Source organism: Tympanuchus pallidicinctus, unplaced genomic scaffold (assembly GCF_026119805.1).
Source record: "Tympanuchus pallidicinctus isolate F22 unplaced genomic scaffold, pur_lepc_1.0 scaffold32, whole genome shotgun sequence".
Lineage (NCBI taxonomy): Eukaryota > Metazoa > Chordata > Aves > Galliformes > Phasianidae > Tympanuchus > Tympanuchus pallidicinctus.
Genome location: NW_026294750.1, coordinates 1855589 through 1871698, shown reverse-complemented (window position 1 = coordinate 1871698; position 16110 = coordinate 1855589). Strand labels below are relative to the sequence as shown.

The 16110-nt window shown below is 53.9% G+C and overlaps 1 protein-coding gene across 2 annotated transcripts; it reads left to right on the top strand.

Annotated features, from left to right (window-relative positions):
• Positions 1-1750: 1750 nt before the first annotated feature.
• TAFA3 (TAFA chemokine like family member 3) lies at positions 1751-13508 on the top strand. 2 transcript variants are annotated; one of them, XM_052698117.1, is made up of 6 exons: positions 1751-1894; positions 5077-5153; positions 5345-5460; positions 9350-9499; positions 10077-10201; positions 10774-13508. In XM_052698117.1, exons 3-6 carry the CDS (start codon positions 5346-5348, stop codon positions 10783-10785), a joined length of 402 nt encoding a protein of 133 aa, XP_052554077.1. In that variant the 5' UTR covers positions 1751-1894; positions 5077-5153; position 5345; the 3' UTR covers positions 10786-13508. The 2 variants fall into 2 exon arrangements, with proteins under 2 accessions (XP_052554077.1, XP_052554075.1); XM_052698115.1 differs by having other exon boundaries at positions 1752-1894; positions 5077-5160.
• The last annotated feature ends 2602 nt before the right edge of the window (positions 13509-16110 follow it).

Below are 16110 nucleotides of genomic sequence, written 5' to 3'. Positions count from 1 at the left end.
AATTGGGGAGTTCAGAATTTACTGTTATTTCTTTTAAGGGGTGATTTGATCTTCGCTGTGTGGCTGCTCTGCTCTTCTGCAGGGCGCTGCACCCGGAGCTCAGCTCTGTGCACAGCCTGGCAGTGTGCGGTGCTGTGGGCTGCCCCCATCGCCTCTGCTGCGGGTGGATGGAGGTCTGCTGCTGGGCTCTGCTGCTGCAAACCCACCTCCCCTCCTTGCACTGCCCTGGGGACCTTCCCCACATGAACGCAGCTGAAGGGAAACGATTTTTTCCATGTAAAGTCTGCAAGGTTTTCTTATGCAGTTCCTTTCCCTGCCAGCCTTGTTATGAGCACTCAGCTTTGTTCCTCCCCTTCTCTTCCTCTACAGCAATGCAAAGGACTCCTGGAAGAGTCAGAGCCAGGAATGAGGACAATGCAGAGAGTCTGAGTATATCGAGGAGTGGAGAGAAGGGAAATTGCTGCTCTCTTCACCGGAATTCCAATGAAATCAGTTCTGCTGAAATGTTAATTCTTCCCCTGTATTGAAATGCTGTGATCTGGAAAAGCAGTTTGTATTTCTATGCCATTGCATCAATAAAGAGCTTGATTTTGTAGGCTTCCTTATTGAATAATCTGGCCTAATTTAATTGGAGTTTGGCTGATGTGAAAGGTGGTTTTGTTTGCCTTTGTGCTTGATGATTTCCATTAAAACTTTGCGATCTGGAAAGTAATATGTTTGTATTTACTTATCACAGCCATTTGTGACTCTCTGACAAACTATCTAATGAATACAAAGAGCAGACTTAATTTCATGTTGTATTAATTTCTTTTCCCAGTAATTTCCCCATTACTCTCTGATCTGAAGAGCACGATGCTCATATTTCTTAATATCTTATTACTGGAGTGTGGGTTAATCTTGTAGAGCTTTTTTTCCCCCTTTCTTTTGAGCAGCCACATCTAACCAATTTAACGTGGCGATGTGATTTTTCCCTTTCAAAAAGAGGACAAGAAAGTTCAGCTTAGTGAAATAGCAGAGGGAATGTATTCTTATGAAGGGTTTAAGGCCAGGAGTCGTCCCCTGGTTGCAGGGCTCCTCTCGGCTCAGGGAAGATGCCCGGATCCCCACTGCCCCTGGAGCTGATGGGACGCAGTGGGGCCGGGCAGCGCCTCTGTGCTGTGCTGTCACTGATCCGAACTGGAGATGCTATAAATCAAGCCGAGATTATAGAAGGGTGCGCCTGAGCTCGTGCGATGGGTCCATGCGGAAGAAAGAAACGCTCCCCGGTGAGGATGCTGTCCTGCAGCCTTTCCTAGGAAAAAAAGCTTGCGGTGTTGGACCAGATGCGGTGCTGCGGAGGCGCTCAGGGGCTGCGATTTGTTCCGAGCGGCTGCACGGCGCAGCCCAGCGCTCTGTAGGGCAACCCCGGGGCCGTCCCACGGGTTTGGCTTTGTTCTTCTTTTGTGGGGGGAGGAAGGGGGATACGTCGGGGAGATCAATTCGCTCTCTGACTGACCACTCCTAACAGCCCGGTGATGAGCAGCGGGGATAACTGGGACGGGGCCGCGCCGTTCCCGCAGAGCCGTGCGGGGCCATCGGGGCGCGCAGCCGGGGCTGAGCCCGGGGGGCGGCCGGGAGCGCTCCACCGGTACCGGGGAGGCGGCGGCAGGCGGCGCTGCGCCCCTTCGCGCCGGCGCGGGCACCGGGGCCGCCCGGCTCCGCGCCCCGCCGCCCCCGCCGCCGCCCAGCCCCGCCGAGCGGAGCGGACCGAGCCCAGCGCTGCCGGCGCCGCCGCCCGGCGATGCCAGCCGGCCCACGGCCGCAGGGGGCCGCGGAGCAGGCGCTGATCCTGCGGAGCGCACGGACGGCGGCCATGGGCAGAGGCTGCCCCGGCCCGCACGGACGGCACCGGCAGGTACCTGCGGTCCGGCCCGGCCGGCTGCGAAGTTGGGGCGGGACGGGAGCGGACCTCGGGACGAAGCCGAGCGCGGCGGAGTTGCGGTGCCGTCGGGGTCGGGGCCGTCGCGGGGGCCGGTGGCGGAGCCGCTGTGCCCGGCTTGTCCGTGCGGGGAGCGCTGCGGGGGAACCGGGGAATTCCGGCGGGGCGCGAGAAGCGCTTCCTTTGCGGGCAGCGGGTCTCTGTGCGCGGTGTCCCGGGTCGGTGCCGGTGACCCGCACGGGGCCCGGTGCGCAGCGTGCAGGGTGATGCGCTGCCATCCGCTCGAGCCAAGCGGCCCCGAAGGCAGCGGCAGTGCCCTGCTGCTGTTAGTCCCTTCCCGTCCGTGCGGTGCGGGGCTTGGGGCCGCCGGGGCTGGGGAAGCCCGTGGGCACGCAGGGTGCCCGTGCTCTGCGAGATGCTCTCTGCACTAGGGGAAGAGCCCACGCGGGGGAATGTGGCATCTCCTGGAGACCTCGAGCTGCCTCCACGGTGGTGCCGAGGCTCCCTTGGCTTCTGCTGAGCGTGGTTGGGTCTCACACCCCTGGTATGTGACTGTTTTCCTGGCACATGGGGAGGGTGAGGTCGATGCTGACCTTCAGCGTGCCAGCAGCAGCAGGAAGGTGGGATTCACCGAGATGAGGGGGCAGCAGTCAGGGCCGTGCTTGGGCTGAATTTAAGTTAAAAACTCCTGCTCAATTGAGCTGGGAAAAGAAAGCTGCACACACAGAAGGAGTGAGGAAGGAGCTGAAAACCAACCAGCACACAGGAGAGAACACTTCCATGGGAAGCAGCACTCTGTGTTCCTGTGCCCCCTGCCAGGTTGCCGAGCTCATGCCTTATGCTGCCCTCCGTGCTGGGGCTGTGGGACGTAATGAGCTGCAGTGCTGCAAGTGCACTCAGAGCTGGAGCTAAACTGAAGGGTATGAGAGGGCTCAGCTCAGCCCAGAGCTCTGCAGTTTGGCTCTGGAGAGCAGTGGTGCAGCTCAGGACATGCAGGGTGGGAGTTGCTGCACAGAGCTCCTGATGGTGTCCATCCAGGTGTGCACAGCAACTCCCTGTGTGCATCCCTAGCTCTGCAGCTGCAACCTCATAGCTATGACTCCCCAGCCTTGCCTTTAATTAAGCACCATCAGTGCTGCTCAGGGAGCCGGGGTGTAGCCAGCTGCTGGCCAGCATGAACCCAAAATTGTGTGTACAAAGAGTGTTGCTGTTGTGCTCCATGCTGAGATGCCTGACTTGGTGCTTCAGGGAAGCTTTAATATCAAATTGCTCCTCCAATAGGCAGTGTAACATCTGCAGTGATCACAGAGAGGTTTCTGTGCCTGCTGGGCTCTTCTGGGGTCTCCTCCCCACTCTGGGGCTGGGCATGGGGCTGCCCACCACTGCAGAGCCCTGGGGAACCAGGACACTCTCTTCTTACGTTCAGCAAAAACGGCGCAGTTCCAGGCTGTGCTAAAATAGCAGGAGTGCTAAAATAGCTTTCAAACAAATGGCAAATCTCTTGGGCCAGGTGTGCACAAAGGTTGGTGATGCTGGAGCTGCATTGGAGCGTTCATTAGCACAGACAGCCAGTTCACATCCAGCCTCCCCTGTCTCTTTGTTTCTTTTTTTGGGTAGAATTTTGCTGCCTGTAATTATTCAGCTCATGAGGACCTTTGCAAGGAGCACTCCCGACTTCCAGAGCTCGGTGCATCATTTGGCACAACAGAACTCCTCATTAGCACTGTGAGCACCGGGCTGTGCTCCAGCATCCCTGGCTGCAGGACCACCTCTGCAAGTGCAGGAGGAACCTCCAGGTTCACATCTGGGACTTCTTACCCTCTGCATCAGCGTTGAGGTCCCTGAGGCTGCATGTGAGGGACTGCTGCAAAGTCCACCCATGCTTTGTCCTGCACAGCTCCATTCTGGGGTTAACAAATGTGCTAAAGAATTAAAATTGTTGTGCAGAGGGCTGGGAGAGCAGCAACGTGGTGTGCAGGAGAGCCACGCTCACTTCTGGCACCGTGGCTGTGCTGAGAGCTGCCTGCAGAGAAGGTTGAGCCCTGCAGGTCCTGGGTGGGCAGAAAGCAGCTAACAGAACTTTAACAGAAAATATAACCAAATCCCAAACAGAACAGAACAGAAAACACCGATATTTTCCATCAAAATGAAGTGCTTTGATGTGCCGCCACATCACTCACTCTTCATTTCACAGTGACATCCCAGGATGAGAAACTTTGTCAGACTGAACATCTGCAGTTGGTGTCTCACGGTGTTGGAGGCTGGCAACTGTCAAAACAGCAATTTCTGCTAAGCTGTGTTTTTCTATCCTGGGGGGACTTTGTGTGTGAGCATCGTGCACGTCTGCCAGCCTGTGCAGTCCCTTTGCAGAGCAGTTCCAGGCACCAGGCTGTGGGCACAGGATCTGCAGGGACAGATCCAGCAATGGGGCCGCATCACCTGCACATCCACTCAGTCCCATTGCATGCATTGCTGTCCTGCCGTACCCATAGGGAATATCTTTGTGCCTCTGAATTGTTTTCTAGCATAAAACACGTTCGTGTTGAGATCGTTTTCCTCTGGGAGAATATCAACGTTTTTGGTGACATTTTCTGTTGGTTTTTTTTCCCCCCAGCTCAGAAAATCAAAACGGAAAGCATCGCTTTACATCAGCATTTTGGAACGCAACGCTTTCTGTTCTGAAATGTCAGTTTGAAGCAGCCCGATTCATTTTGGAATGTTTCAGAGCAAGTAGTGCCCTTTACCTCCTCACATCACCTTGTTTTTTGTTAAAAATGTCAGTGTTTTCTGTGCTGGCACACCGTGAGATGAGCGCCTTTCGCTGCCCCAGCCTGGCCCAGAGCAGGATCCTCATTTAGAGGACTGTTGGACATTGGAGCTCTCTCCTCCCAGCACTGTGCTGGGCAGCACTGTGGGGTGCAGGTGAGAGCCCTGGTGTCGTTCCTGCTCATCCCTGACCTCCATCAGTAACTTACAGGCTGGTACTGAAGCGCTGTGTGGCTTTGCTCACCAGACCCCAGTGGGCACGGGGCTGGCCTCACCCCCGAGGAGGTGATGGGAGAGCACTTAACTGCACTTGGAAACACCTGGCAATGGATTTCTCCTGGTTTGCTCTGCCAGCAGCGTGCCCACGGGGCTGTCTGTGTCTCCCCTTTCAGATGCTCTGATGTCTGCTGTGTGTGAAGCTCCCAACACCTGTGCTTGGCGGATGCACGGCTGTTAGCGGGAAGCCCCGGTAAGAGGTAAACTGTGCTCCTCTTTGCTGCTGTGGTTTCTTGCTGTCCTGCTGCAGATGAAGCCCAGGGGAGGCGGGTGCATCCCCACCGTGCCCCCACTGCCCTGGGGGAAGGCTTGACCCCATGGCTGTGTGCTTGGGACGCCCTCAGCCCCTCTCCATCTGTGCTTCTCTCTTCTCGTTCTTGGCAGAATGAGTGAAAGGGACGTACAAAGCTTGAGCAGATGGGTTTTAGTGCTCACTCTCTGCCTTACCACACTATGGGGAAGACTGACGCTGGCCTCCACCCACCACAGAAGCCATTCAGGTAGGGAAGTGATGCTTCATGTCCCTACGCCACCAGGGGCTCATGGCACGGTGTGACCTGGATGCACTCAGTGCCTTGGGGCTCTCTAGGACAGCAGGCAGGCAAGGGTTAATCTGAAAATACCATGCGACAGCCTGACCCCACACCTAACCCCGTCCTATTTCTGTTTTTCCCTGGCAGTTAAAGCACCTCTAATCCTGTAATCCCAATCCTCATTGCTTAAAACTGAAGCGTATCTTCCCGAGGGGCTCTATCAGCCAGCTACTCAGGGCTACCTGCTTCCCCTTCCAACCTGGAGGGTGCAGGGGAAAGAACTCCTCTTCTACCACCTCAAGGATGGCCCTGGCTGCTGGGATCTGCTCTGGCTCCAAGCAAAGCCAAAACCACTGCCCCGAGGCATGGCCAGACCCTGAGGTGACACAGCTGTGACTCAGTGAGTTGTGGAAGGTGCCCCACGCATGTGTGTGGGGTTGGGAGTTACATGCACAACTCTGACTCTGTATGCAAGAAGCACTGATACGTTCCTATGCTCACAGGCAGAGCTGGAGGTTCTCACTTGCAAAGATTTACCCATAGAGGACCAGAGCTGTGCTTCTTATTCAGGCAAATGCTGATCCACAGCAAAGAGGGCATAATGGGAGCACACGTTGAGAAGTCCAACCCTGCTCTGTGTCTCTGTGTTGTCGAGGTTTCTTGCAGCACATCCTTTATGGTTGCTGTAGGAGTTTTGCTGCTTACACTGTTTCTTGCTTTCCCTGTTTTGTGGCGGTTCGTAGCATTCATTTTCCACTTGTCTGCCCCGTGCTTTTGCTTCATTGAGGGCATCTTTTAGTAAAGGTTATGCTGGGAATGCCCTTTTATAAGGTTGTGTTCTCTGTGGCGATGACATTTTCCCCTGGAAAGCCTGCAGTTATGCTGCTGCACACAGAAATGAGAGGGAGGTGTGGGCTGGGATTGCTGCACCTCTGCTGCTGACAGATGGCATACACAGAGGGACAGACACAAGCAGTGCTTTTGCCTGTGCACTGCTTGCAGTCACCTACCAATGAAAAACTGCAGGAGGAAGGGTGCAATTGTGACAACACAGCACAGGATTTCATGACCTGTGAACTCAGGAATGAAAGGAAGGAACGTGCAGATCCTCTGTTGGCCTTCCAGGAACACAATGCATTTTAACATCTGGCTTTGGAGTACAGTCCAATTGCTCGTGTTCACTTCACACCTGGAGAACGCTGATGTCAAAGCAGAGCAGTGCATCCTGGTGTGTGCAATTGGATTTAAGCAGCCACATGGACCCCGTGCAGGGATGGAGTCATCTGGGGATGGAGAAAGAGACTCCTCAGAGCAGAATGACCCACGTGCACCTTGCTATGTGAGCAGCTCTGGATGGAGCCCCAGCACCTTCTGATAAACGTGAGAGCCACCAGTGCCATCTCTGCCATCACCCACAGCCATCGCTCAGCTGAGTGGGCACAGGAGGGAGACCTGGCCAGCTGAGCAGGACATCCTGCCAGCAGTGGGGGTTTCCACAGCGGCACATTATCAGCACTTCTCAATGCAATCCCTGGATTTGTTTTTCTTGCTCGTGAGCATCAGGTGCTGGGAGCTGGGTGAGCAGTTGTGTGCGTGCACTTGTACAGACGTGCTTCCCTCTGTGCTGCAGAGGGGGACGGGATGAGCTGAGTTCTGATATGACAAGCTACTAAAAAGCTCCAGCCGGCGCGCAGTGATAACGAGCAATAAAAACAGAAGCACTTCTCTCCAAACCCCTTTTAAATTATGCATGCACCCGAGGCAGTAGTGATTTTAAGGCGTGAATTATTCAAGCCGTGGTAGCAGTGGGGCTGTTGCTGGGTGGGCAGCGTGGTCCCCCCTGCCCTCCTGCCCCACTTGGTGCTGCAGGTGTTGGCATTGCCTGTGGTTACACTGCACTTCAGTGCACGGAGATCTCAGGCTGAGCACACAGGGCATTGCCTGCTCCTCCTCAGGACAAAGCTGTCGTTTCAGGTTGTGCCATCAGCGGCCCCGTTGTGCCACTCACTTAAAGGTCAGCCAGAGTAGGATGGTATTTTTGCTTTATTTTTTTACCCACGGGATTCAAAAGCCTCGTGCTTTCATGGCGCCTTTATGGTTCTGTCAGATAGGAGTTTCTTAAAAGGGCTCTGCTGGAGGCAGCTGTGTGCCAGCAGTGCTGCAGCTATCCCAGGCTTGCAGGGTTTGCTGTGCTCACTCTCTGCTCTCCTCCAGCTTGCTGCAGCTACCCTGGGGCTCTGTGTGCCCCCCAGGTGCCCTCTTACAGCCAACCAAACCCCGGGATCCTTGCTTGTCCTGTGAAAATCCCATAAAAGCAAAGCGAGTCGTGGTCACGTTTGTCCTGTAATGATGCTTTCCTTTTCCCTTTCACCAAAGTGTTTAATTTCTGCATACAGAAACAGTGGAGGCTGTCATTAAAACTGAATTATGATGGCGTTTAAAAGGAAGGATTAAATTTATGGCCAGAGATGCTATTACAAAATACTTCCAGGATAGGTAATTGTGTAATTATTATGGGCAGAAATGAAAGCGATGGTTCATTAAAAGAAAATGACCGTGAAATAACAATAAATAACAGCAAGAAATGGCACAAGCTGCCTTTCCCGTGCACGGATCTGTGTGCACGTCGCAGGAACGGAGCTCCTTTCTTCCCCTCTCCCCTCTCTGCCCAGCAGCTGCATGACTGCAGCCCATACCCAGCGAGGCAGTGATGCCAACACACAGCTCCGTGCCCGCTCCTCTGGTGCTCATTAAACGGGACCTGCAGGGATCAGTGGTGCTCAGGTCATGGGAATCAAGTCTATCCAGCCATGTTTGGCTAATTTGTATTGTGCCTGCGTGGGCCGTTACCCAGAGAAATGCATTGATTTGCGATGCTAACCAGCTTCTGAACCCAGATCCCAGAGGTGATAAGCCAGCACATCAGTTTTCTTTCTGCCTTAATATTTTAATGGCACTGGGAGAGGGAGCAGCAGAGCAGCTGGGGTTCTTGCTGCTCACTGTGATGTTTCTGCAGGCTGGGAGCACTCTCCTGGCTCTGCCTCCTCCATCCCGAGGACGGTGCAGTGGGAGCACTGCATTGCACTGCAGGGCTGGGGGCCGGGATGGTGCTGCTGTGCTGGGAGCTGAAGGCAGAACGATGCAACATGCCCTCCTGCAGCAAAGCACACCTCTCATTATCAGCTCTGGTTAGCCATTGTGCTCATTTGTTTCTGCAAGGCTCTTGGCTTTGCTGTGGCAAAAGCTGTTCATTGTGCTCAGTGATGGATGTGAGAGCTTTCAGGGCTGGACGCCGGGGGGTCTGGAGCAGGACCAGCGCTTCCCATCAGCAGAGGGGTGGCCAGCAGGGACAGGGAGGTGATCGTCCCCCTCTGCTCTTGTGAGGCCCCACCTGCAGTGCTGTGTCCAGGTCTGGAGCCCCCAGGACAAGAAAGACAGAGGGCTGTTGGAGAGGGTCCAGAGGAGCCACAGAGATGATCAGGGGGCTGCAGCACCTCCCCTATGGAGACAGGCTGAGGAAGCTGGGCTTGTTCAGCCTGGAGAAAAGAAGGCTGTGGGGTGACCTCATTGCAGCCTGCAGTACCTAAAGGGAGCCTACAAACAGGAGGGGAATCAACTCTTGGGAAGGGGAGATGACAGCAGGACAAGGGGAAATGGTTTGAAGTTGAGGGAGGGAAGATTGAGGTTGGATGTCAGGAGGAAATTCTTTACTATGAGAGCAGTGAGGTGCTGGAACAGCTGCCCAGAGAGGCTGTGATGCCCCGTCCATCCCTGGAGGTGTTCAAGGCCAGGTTGGATGGGGCCCATGCTGAGCTTCCTTCTGTCCCCACATCACACAGCTCCTTCTCTCCTGCAGCACACGTGGAGCCCGGCACCTGCGAGGTCATCGCAGCACACAGGTGCTGCAATAAGAACAAGATAGAGGAGCGCTCCCAGACCGTGAAGTGCTCCTGCTTCCCAGGGCAGGTGGCAGGCACCACACGGGCAGCCCCCTCCTGTGTGGATGGTGAGTATCTGCGGGGCAGGGGAGCTGTGCTGGGGATGCCCTGTGGTCACTGCCCCCACCCCAGAGCTTCCCAGCATTGGTCCCTGTGTGCCTGCAGCCGGGGCAGGGACGTGACTCCGGCCACGCAGTGCCATCACCGGTGCACTTAGGAGCACAAAGCACAGCTCAGCCTATATATATTTCATCGATTGACGTCACATGCCATTACCATAGGGCCACCAGGATCAGCTGGGAGCCTCTGCCGGTGCATTATTGATTCTGATCCTGCAGTGCATTTGTGCACAGTGCCAGGAAATACCCAGGTTAATTCTCAAGCTGTCTCACACAGCTTTTGTGCCGCCCTTCCCAAGGATAAGGAAGCCCCCTCTAATTATCCACACCGTTGGCGTTGGTTACTCACAAAGCTGGGCAGCACAGAACAGTTGCTCTCCATCAGCAATGGGGCCCAGAGCAGAGATGCCTCCCCTGCCCTACAGGGATGGGGCTGATGATGGGGGCAATGATAGGCGATGGGATGCTTTGGGGGCACTGGGAGCAGCGGGTCCCTTCCTCTCACTGAACGGCTGCTCTCCCCCAGCCTCCATCGTGCTGCAGAAGTGGTGGTGCCAGATGGAGCCCTGCCTCGCTGGGGAGGAGTGCAAAGTGCTGCCCGACCTCTCAGGCTGGAGTTGCAGCAGTGGCAACAAAGTGAAGACCACCAAGGTACGTCAGCCCCCAGCCCCCTCCACCCCCCACCCGGGGCCACCAGTGGCAGAGCACTGCATGATTGTTATTTTCATGGCTTGCTGAACGCCCCGAAGAACAAGGTGTAATTAAAATTTTATCAAACACATTAGTAATTACATATATGTCACGGTTAATCAGTTGCATAATTTTGTAATCATTGTTCATGCAGTCGAGGGTAATTGTTCCTTGTGCTGGAGCTCTTCTCACCCCGCATCCCCTGCTATAAAATTATCGTATTAAAAAAATGCTGGGGGGGGATTTATTTTTTTTCATTATTGCCATCATTTTGGATCACCAAAAGGACTTTCCTGCTCAAGTGTGTGTGTGGATGTCTGAGAAGGTCTCTTTGCTCTGGGCACCCGTCCCTGCCTTGGGCTCTTGGTGTGCATTACTTGGTTCCCTACCCCCAACTGAGCCCTCAGTCTCCCAGTGCAGACAGAACCCAGAGGGAGGTCACAAATAACCCTGGAACAACCGTGGGATGCAAGGAGCAGGTTATGTCTGTTATGTCTGCATCTGCTGGGTGCTCATCATCTCCTCTCCTGCAGGTCACCCGGTAGCTCCTGCAGCCTGGAGTCAGCCCTGATGACATCGCAGTGCTGGATGGGATGGGAGGGTGCCAGCACTGCTGCAATGCCTCACAGCTCCACAGCCCCGTGATGCACCCTGCAGCCAAGAAACGGGCTCGTTTTCCCATCCTCTGAAATAAAATGCTCCGATTGTTGACAGTTATGGAGACAGACAGACAGCAGAGCTTTATTCCCTGCTAAAGCAGCGAAGGTCAGTGCTGTGGGAGTTGCACAGATAGCCTTGCTGCCTCTCTCTCCCTGACCTGGAAGCAGACCCTGCTCAGCACTGCCCGCAGTGGCGGTACCGGGGCGGTCCAACACCTCCTCGGGCTCCGGAGATGGCAAAACATTTCCACAGAGCACACTGTTGGTTCTTCCTTCCTGTGTAATTGCATTAACGAGGCGGCGAGTTTAATGCCTGTTCCTACAGAGCCAGTCCCAGGCACCACATTGCAGCTCGTGTTTGCATCGAATTTCAGAATAAAGAGGAGGATTCCAGTGCTGGACACGTGCAGGTTCTGCAGCCCTGGGCTGAATGTGGCATTAAGGAAACAGGCACCGTGCCCCCGAATGTGCTCTGTCCCCTCTCTGCAGCTGGAGGGGAGGTGGGGGCCCAAGGACCCGGCGTGGAGGTGCTCCCGTTCTGGGGTATGCAATGCTGCTGCAGACTGATGTACATAGCAGACTGTGAAATATTAAATCCAATTTAATCTCTGCTGAAGATCTCTTCATTGCGAAGCTGAGGGGCAGTGCTGGTGATGGGGCTGAGGGACCCTCACAGGCTCCGATGCTCACAACTGATTTTTAGTGCCATCGGACCACAGAGAGAGACATTTCTGCATCGGTTCCCCTACACATGAAATTGCTTTGCTGATTTGTTGAGTCCTTTGTGGTTTGAAGCACGCAGGATTTGGGCTTTCCATCAGTTCCTTTAATGGGAGGTGTTCTGAAGGAGAGCGGGGGTTTTAATTCAGGGAAGGCTGATTTACACTTCAAGGGCGAGCGGAGGATCCCTCAGGTTGTGGTCTGCATCCCGTTGTCCAGCAGAGGTTTGCATACAGGACACACCATGGTTTGGGGGAGCAAATATCCCCTCTGTGTGCCTGTGTGCTGAGCACTGATTCCCTGCATTGCTTGCCTCCTCCATGGGAGGATCCACAGGGGGGCCATTGGCTCCTCCTGGCAGTGATGCTGCACCTCCTGCTCTCAGGGGGGGTCCAGGAGCTGCAAGGTGGCCCCATCCCCACTGGGCATGGTCCCTTCAAAAGGCTCAGCCCCTGGGGGCTGTCACAGTTCAGATGCTTCCATATCATCTCCTGGGTATTGTAATTACACCTCGTTCAATTAGTCTTTGGGGGAGGAGGGAAGAGAGAAAAAAAAAACCCTTTGTGTTAAGGTTTGGTGGAGAATTATTAGAGAGCGAATTAAAAGACAAGGATTTCATTTTACTTCACAATAACAAAGGCCTAATGGATAAAATATCCAAAAATTACGAGCTGATTAAATTTAGAGCTGTGCTAGGTGGTGAAATGAAAGGTAAAATGAGACCCTTTGAGAAGCGACGACGTGCGGTACGAGGGGGTGTATTATCTGAGAAGTAAGATGGAAACATAATTAACCATCCGGCGTTACGCTGAGAGATGGAAAATTGAAATGGGAGACAAAATTAGGTGAAATTGCAGAGCAGACTCATTTATTTCCGTGGTATAAATCAGCATTACCTGTCAGCAGGGCTGAGCTGCTCGGGGCGATGCTGCCGGCGCAGAGCGCAGCCGGGTGGCACTGCAGGGTGGGCTGCCCCTACCGGGCATCGCCTGCAGCTCGGATGGGGGAAACCCATCCCGGTGGGCGCTGCTCTGCCCCAGCCTGGCTCCGATCCCTGAGTTTTGCTCCTCCCACTGCTGCGTGCCCTCCTGCTGTGATCCCTCACGGTGATGAGTGCCGCAGCCCGGGTTAGAGCAGGAGGGACATTTTTGGTTTGGTGGCTTGAAATTTCTGCCTTTCAGGCTTAATTGGATTTCTTTCCCCTGCAGCAGGATAAGAGAAGTAACCCCTGCCACCTTCGCCCTGCTGCTGTCACTCGGTTTGCTCCTGTCAGCCCGTTTGGTTTAGCGCTGCTTTGACGATGAGCAAGGAAAAGGTTTGTCTCTTCCAGAAGCCACAAGGGGAAGGTGCACCGTGCAGCTGCAGTGCCCCATTTAGGAACACGGAGCATCACTGGGGCAGGAGCAGCGGGACGGCTGGGCCGTGCGTGAGGAGCTGAGCTGGGGGTCGCGGCCAAAGCTGCTGCCCCATGTTTGCTCCAGGCAGCAAAGCAGCGCTGCAGGATCACGCAGCCTGGTGTTTTATGAAGCATGCATTTGTAGGGATGTTCTAAGGAAGGGAATCAATTATTCACTTGGGTGTTTCTGAGCTATAAAAGCAGAAGCGGGGTGCCACCCACCGCTCCAGCCCTACCGACCCTTTCCTTTGCTTTCCTCTCTGCCCATCTCGCAGTTGAAGGCGGTGGGGATGGGGCACAGCCCACTCTGCACGCGCTATTTACCGACCAAATCAGGGATTAAAAGAGATTTTCATTTTTATAAAGTGATTTCTAACCTTGTTTTCCTGCTGGCACTGTTGGCATTGTGCAAAGCAATGAGGGAGATTGCAATTTAATTTGTGCCTTTCCCAGCTTGTCGTTAATCTCCCGACTTACTGCCGGTATTTGATTTCTGTAGCATTACTTCATGATAAAGGGATTATCCTGGACCATAGGTCTCCTCTTTGATGCTCATCTGTTGGGGATTACTGAGAAATTCTGTAGTTAGTTAATGGGTCAAATAGGCACTGTCCCCTCCAGCCCTGAGCGCAGGGATGGGGCGCTGCCCGCTCTTCCAAAATGGGAAAGCAGGAATGAATTATTTAAATGGGCAGAAGATAATTAGCACTAATCAATCTGGATTCTGCCCAGGCTATATAGCATTAATCTTACTAATTATTTAATATCGCTAACACAGTTTGCAGTGACTTCAACAGTTCAGTGAATTTGGCGTTGAGTAATAGATATAAAGTGATTGATTCTGAGTTGAAAGGCCCCTTGGGGCTGTAGATCCGACCATTTAATTAATCAAATTATCACTTTCAGGCCTTTCGAGGAGTAGCAGCGCAGTCTTGCAGGGGGACTTTTTTCCTTGCACGGATGGTTATTGTCAGATTGCAGGAGGGAGCATTGTGTCAAGAACATGAAGGCAGAAGTTGGAGCACATTGGCAGTGTGAGTGATGAGTTCTGAGGGGACGGGGTGTGCAGCCTGGGCAGCCTGGGCTGCTATGAAACGTGGAGGTTGGTGGCCCTGCCTGTGGTATGGGGTTGGAGATTCATGATCCTTCAGGTCTCTTCCAACCCGGGCCATCCTGTGAGTGCTGACATCGCAGCACAGTTCTGACCCAGGGGGAGGCTGAGCTCACACTGTGCCCCACAGTGACCCACAGCATTGGGGCTGTGCAGCCGAGGTCAGGCAGCCTGAGAAGTGGGAAGGCGGGGATGCATTATGGAGTAATTACTTACTCATCTCCTGGTGGTTATTGAGCACAGCCCTGGCTTTGATGAATCGCTGCTCAATTTCTGTGACGGGTGTGCAGTTGGAGCAGTGCCCCGAGGCTGCTGTCAGGAGGGGCTGCGAGGTGCTGAGCTGTGAGCAGCAGTGGTGCTGAGAGGAACTGATGGCATTTGCTTGGGATCGGCCTGGGATTCGTTCAGTAGTTCTACATTTTCTTCTAAAGAGCTCTGGGTTGAGCACTGGAGCCCCTGTCTGCAGCACGTAGCTGTTGGCCGTGTGCAGGTAAGGAGAGCTTTGGTGAGGCTGGTAATGGATTCACAGCAAGGAAACAAACTGAAAGCAGTGGTCGATTCCAGAGCAGGATTCTCTGGAGCTCACCCAGGCCTACCGTGTCCTGGCAGCAGCAGGAGTGCAGGAGAGAAAGGGGAGCAGAAACCTTCCTGCTGTGATGTGGGGAGGAGCCGTGGGACTTGGAGTCAGCTTTCCTCCTCTGTTCATCTGTATTTGTGTTTGGGGAGTTCAGATTGCAGTTTACAGATGTAAACGCATCTCCCATGATGTCTTCCTCACCTCCCAGGAATACACAGCAAGAGCTGTGAGTTGTGCACAGTGAGAAAACACACAGCACTGCTCCATGCCCCTCTGTAATGGCAGTGACAGCAGCAGCGACAGCAGGGCTGCAGGCAGCAGGTAGGGATGCTGCTGCCCCTGTGACCCAGGGAAGCTCCTCACCAGGAGCTCAATGCACTGCACTCCCCACCTGCAGGGATATCATCTCTCTTATTAGTGTTTGCCATCACACAGTTTAATCAGGGTCACTCAGCGGGGCTGTAAATGACATCTTAATTAATGGCCCTGATACATGCCAGCGCCCAGCAGCCCCGCAGCGCTGCTGGCTGCATGCTGCTCCCCAGTGCAGCCTTAAATCAGCACTGAGGCTGTGATCTGTGTGTCCAGCTGGGTGATTCAGTGCCTGCTCTCCCAAAAGAGCACACCAGGTGGACATCCCAGCAGTCAGAGCACAGCACGGGGCATCTGATGTGGCAACGTGTGGCTGTGCGCCCACATCCATCCATCACCTGACTGATGGCTCAGCTCTGTGACTTATTCCAAAGTCAGTCATAGTTCAGAGCCAACCCATAACTCAACACATCACGTCTTTGTCAGTGACACCGAGCTGGGATAACTCAGGGGTAACTTCAGGATTAATTGTGTTACTGATGAAGTTACTGACATGACTTATAAATTGCCCTACGGCCAATAAATCAGAGAGACACCTGAGAGATCCATCATATTTCTTTCGGTCAGAAACTTCATATGCCCTATAAATCAGATATCTGAACAGCTCATTGCACATCAAACCCGTGCTTAGAAAACAGCTTTTGGGGAGAAGATACAGAAGATATACTTATGGGATGTCTGTCTCAAGCTGCTTAGTGGGGCTAAAGAAAACATGAGGTGGGTGAGGGGCAGTGCTGAGCATGCTGGGCTGATCGGTCCCTGCTCTGAAACTGCAACAGGTACACCTTCCTGATAACAATCAATGCATCCAGTGGAGAATTGGGTTTTATTTGATGTGCAGTTCACTTAGGGCCTGACACATCTGTTCAGATTTATTAAAGCAGTTCTCGTGCGTTGAGCTGGCGCTGGTGGATTCCTTGCAATGCATTTTAGGGGGATTTTAAAGTCACGGTGAGGGAAACGTTTTCTGTATCTCACATGGAAACTGCTGTAACTGCGGTGTGTTCTTATCAGCAGGACTCCCTCTGGAATACA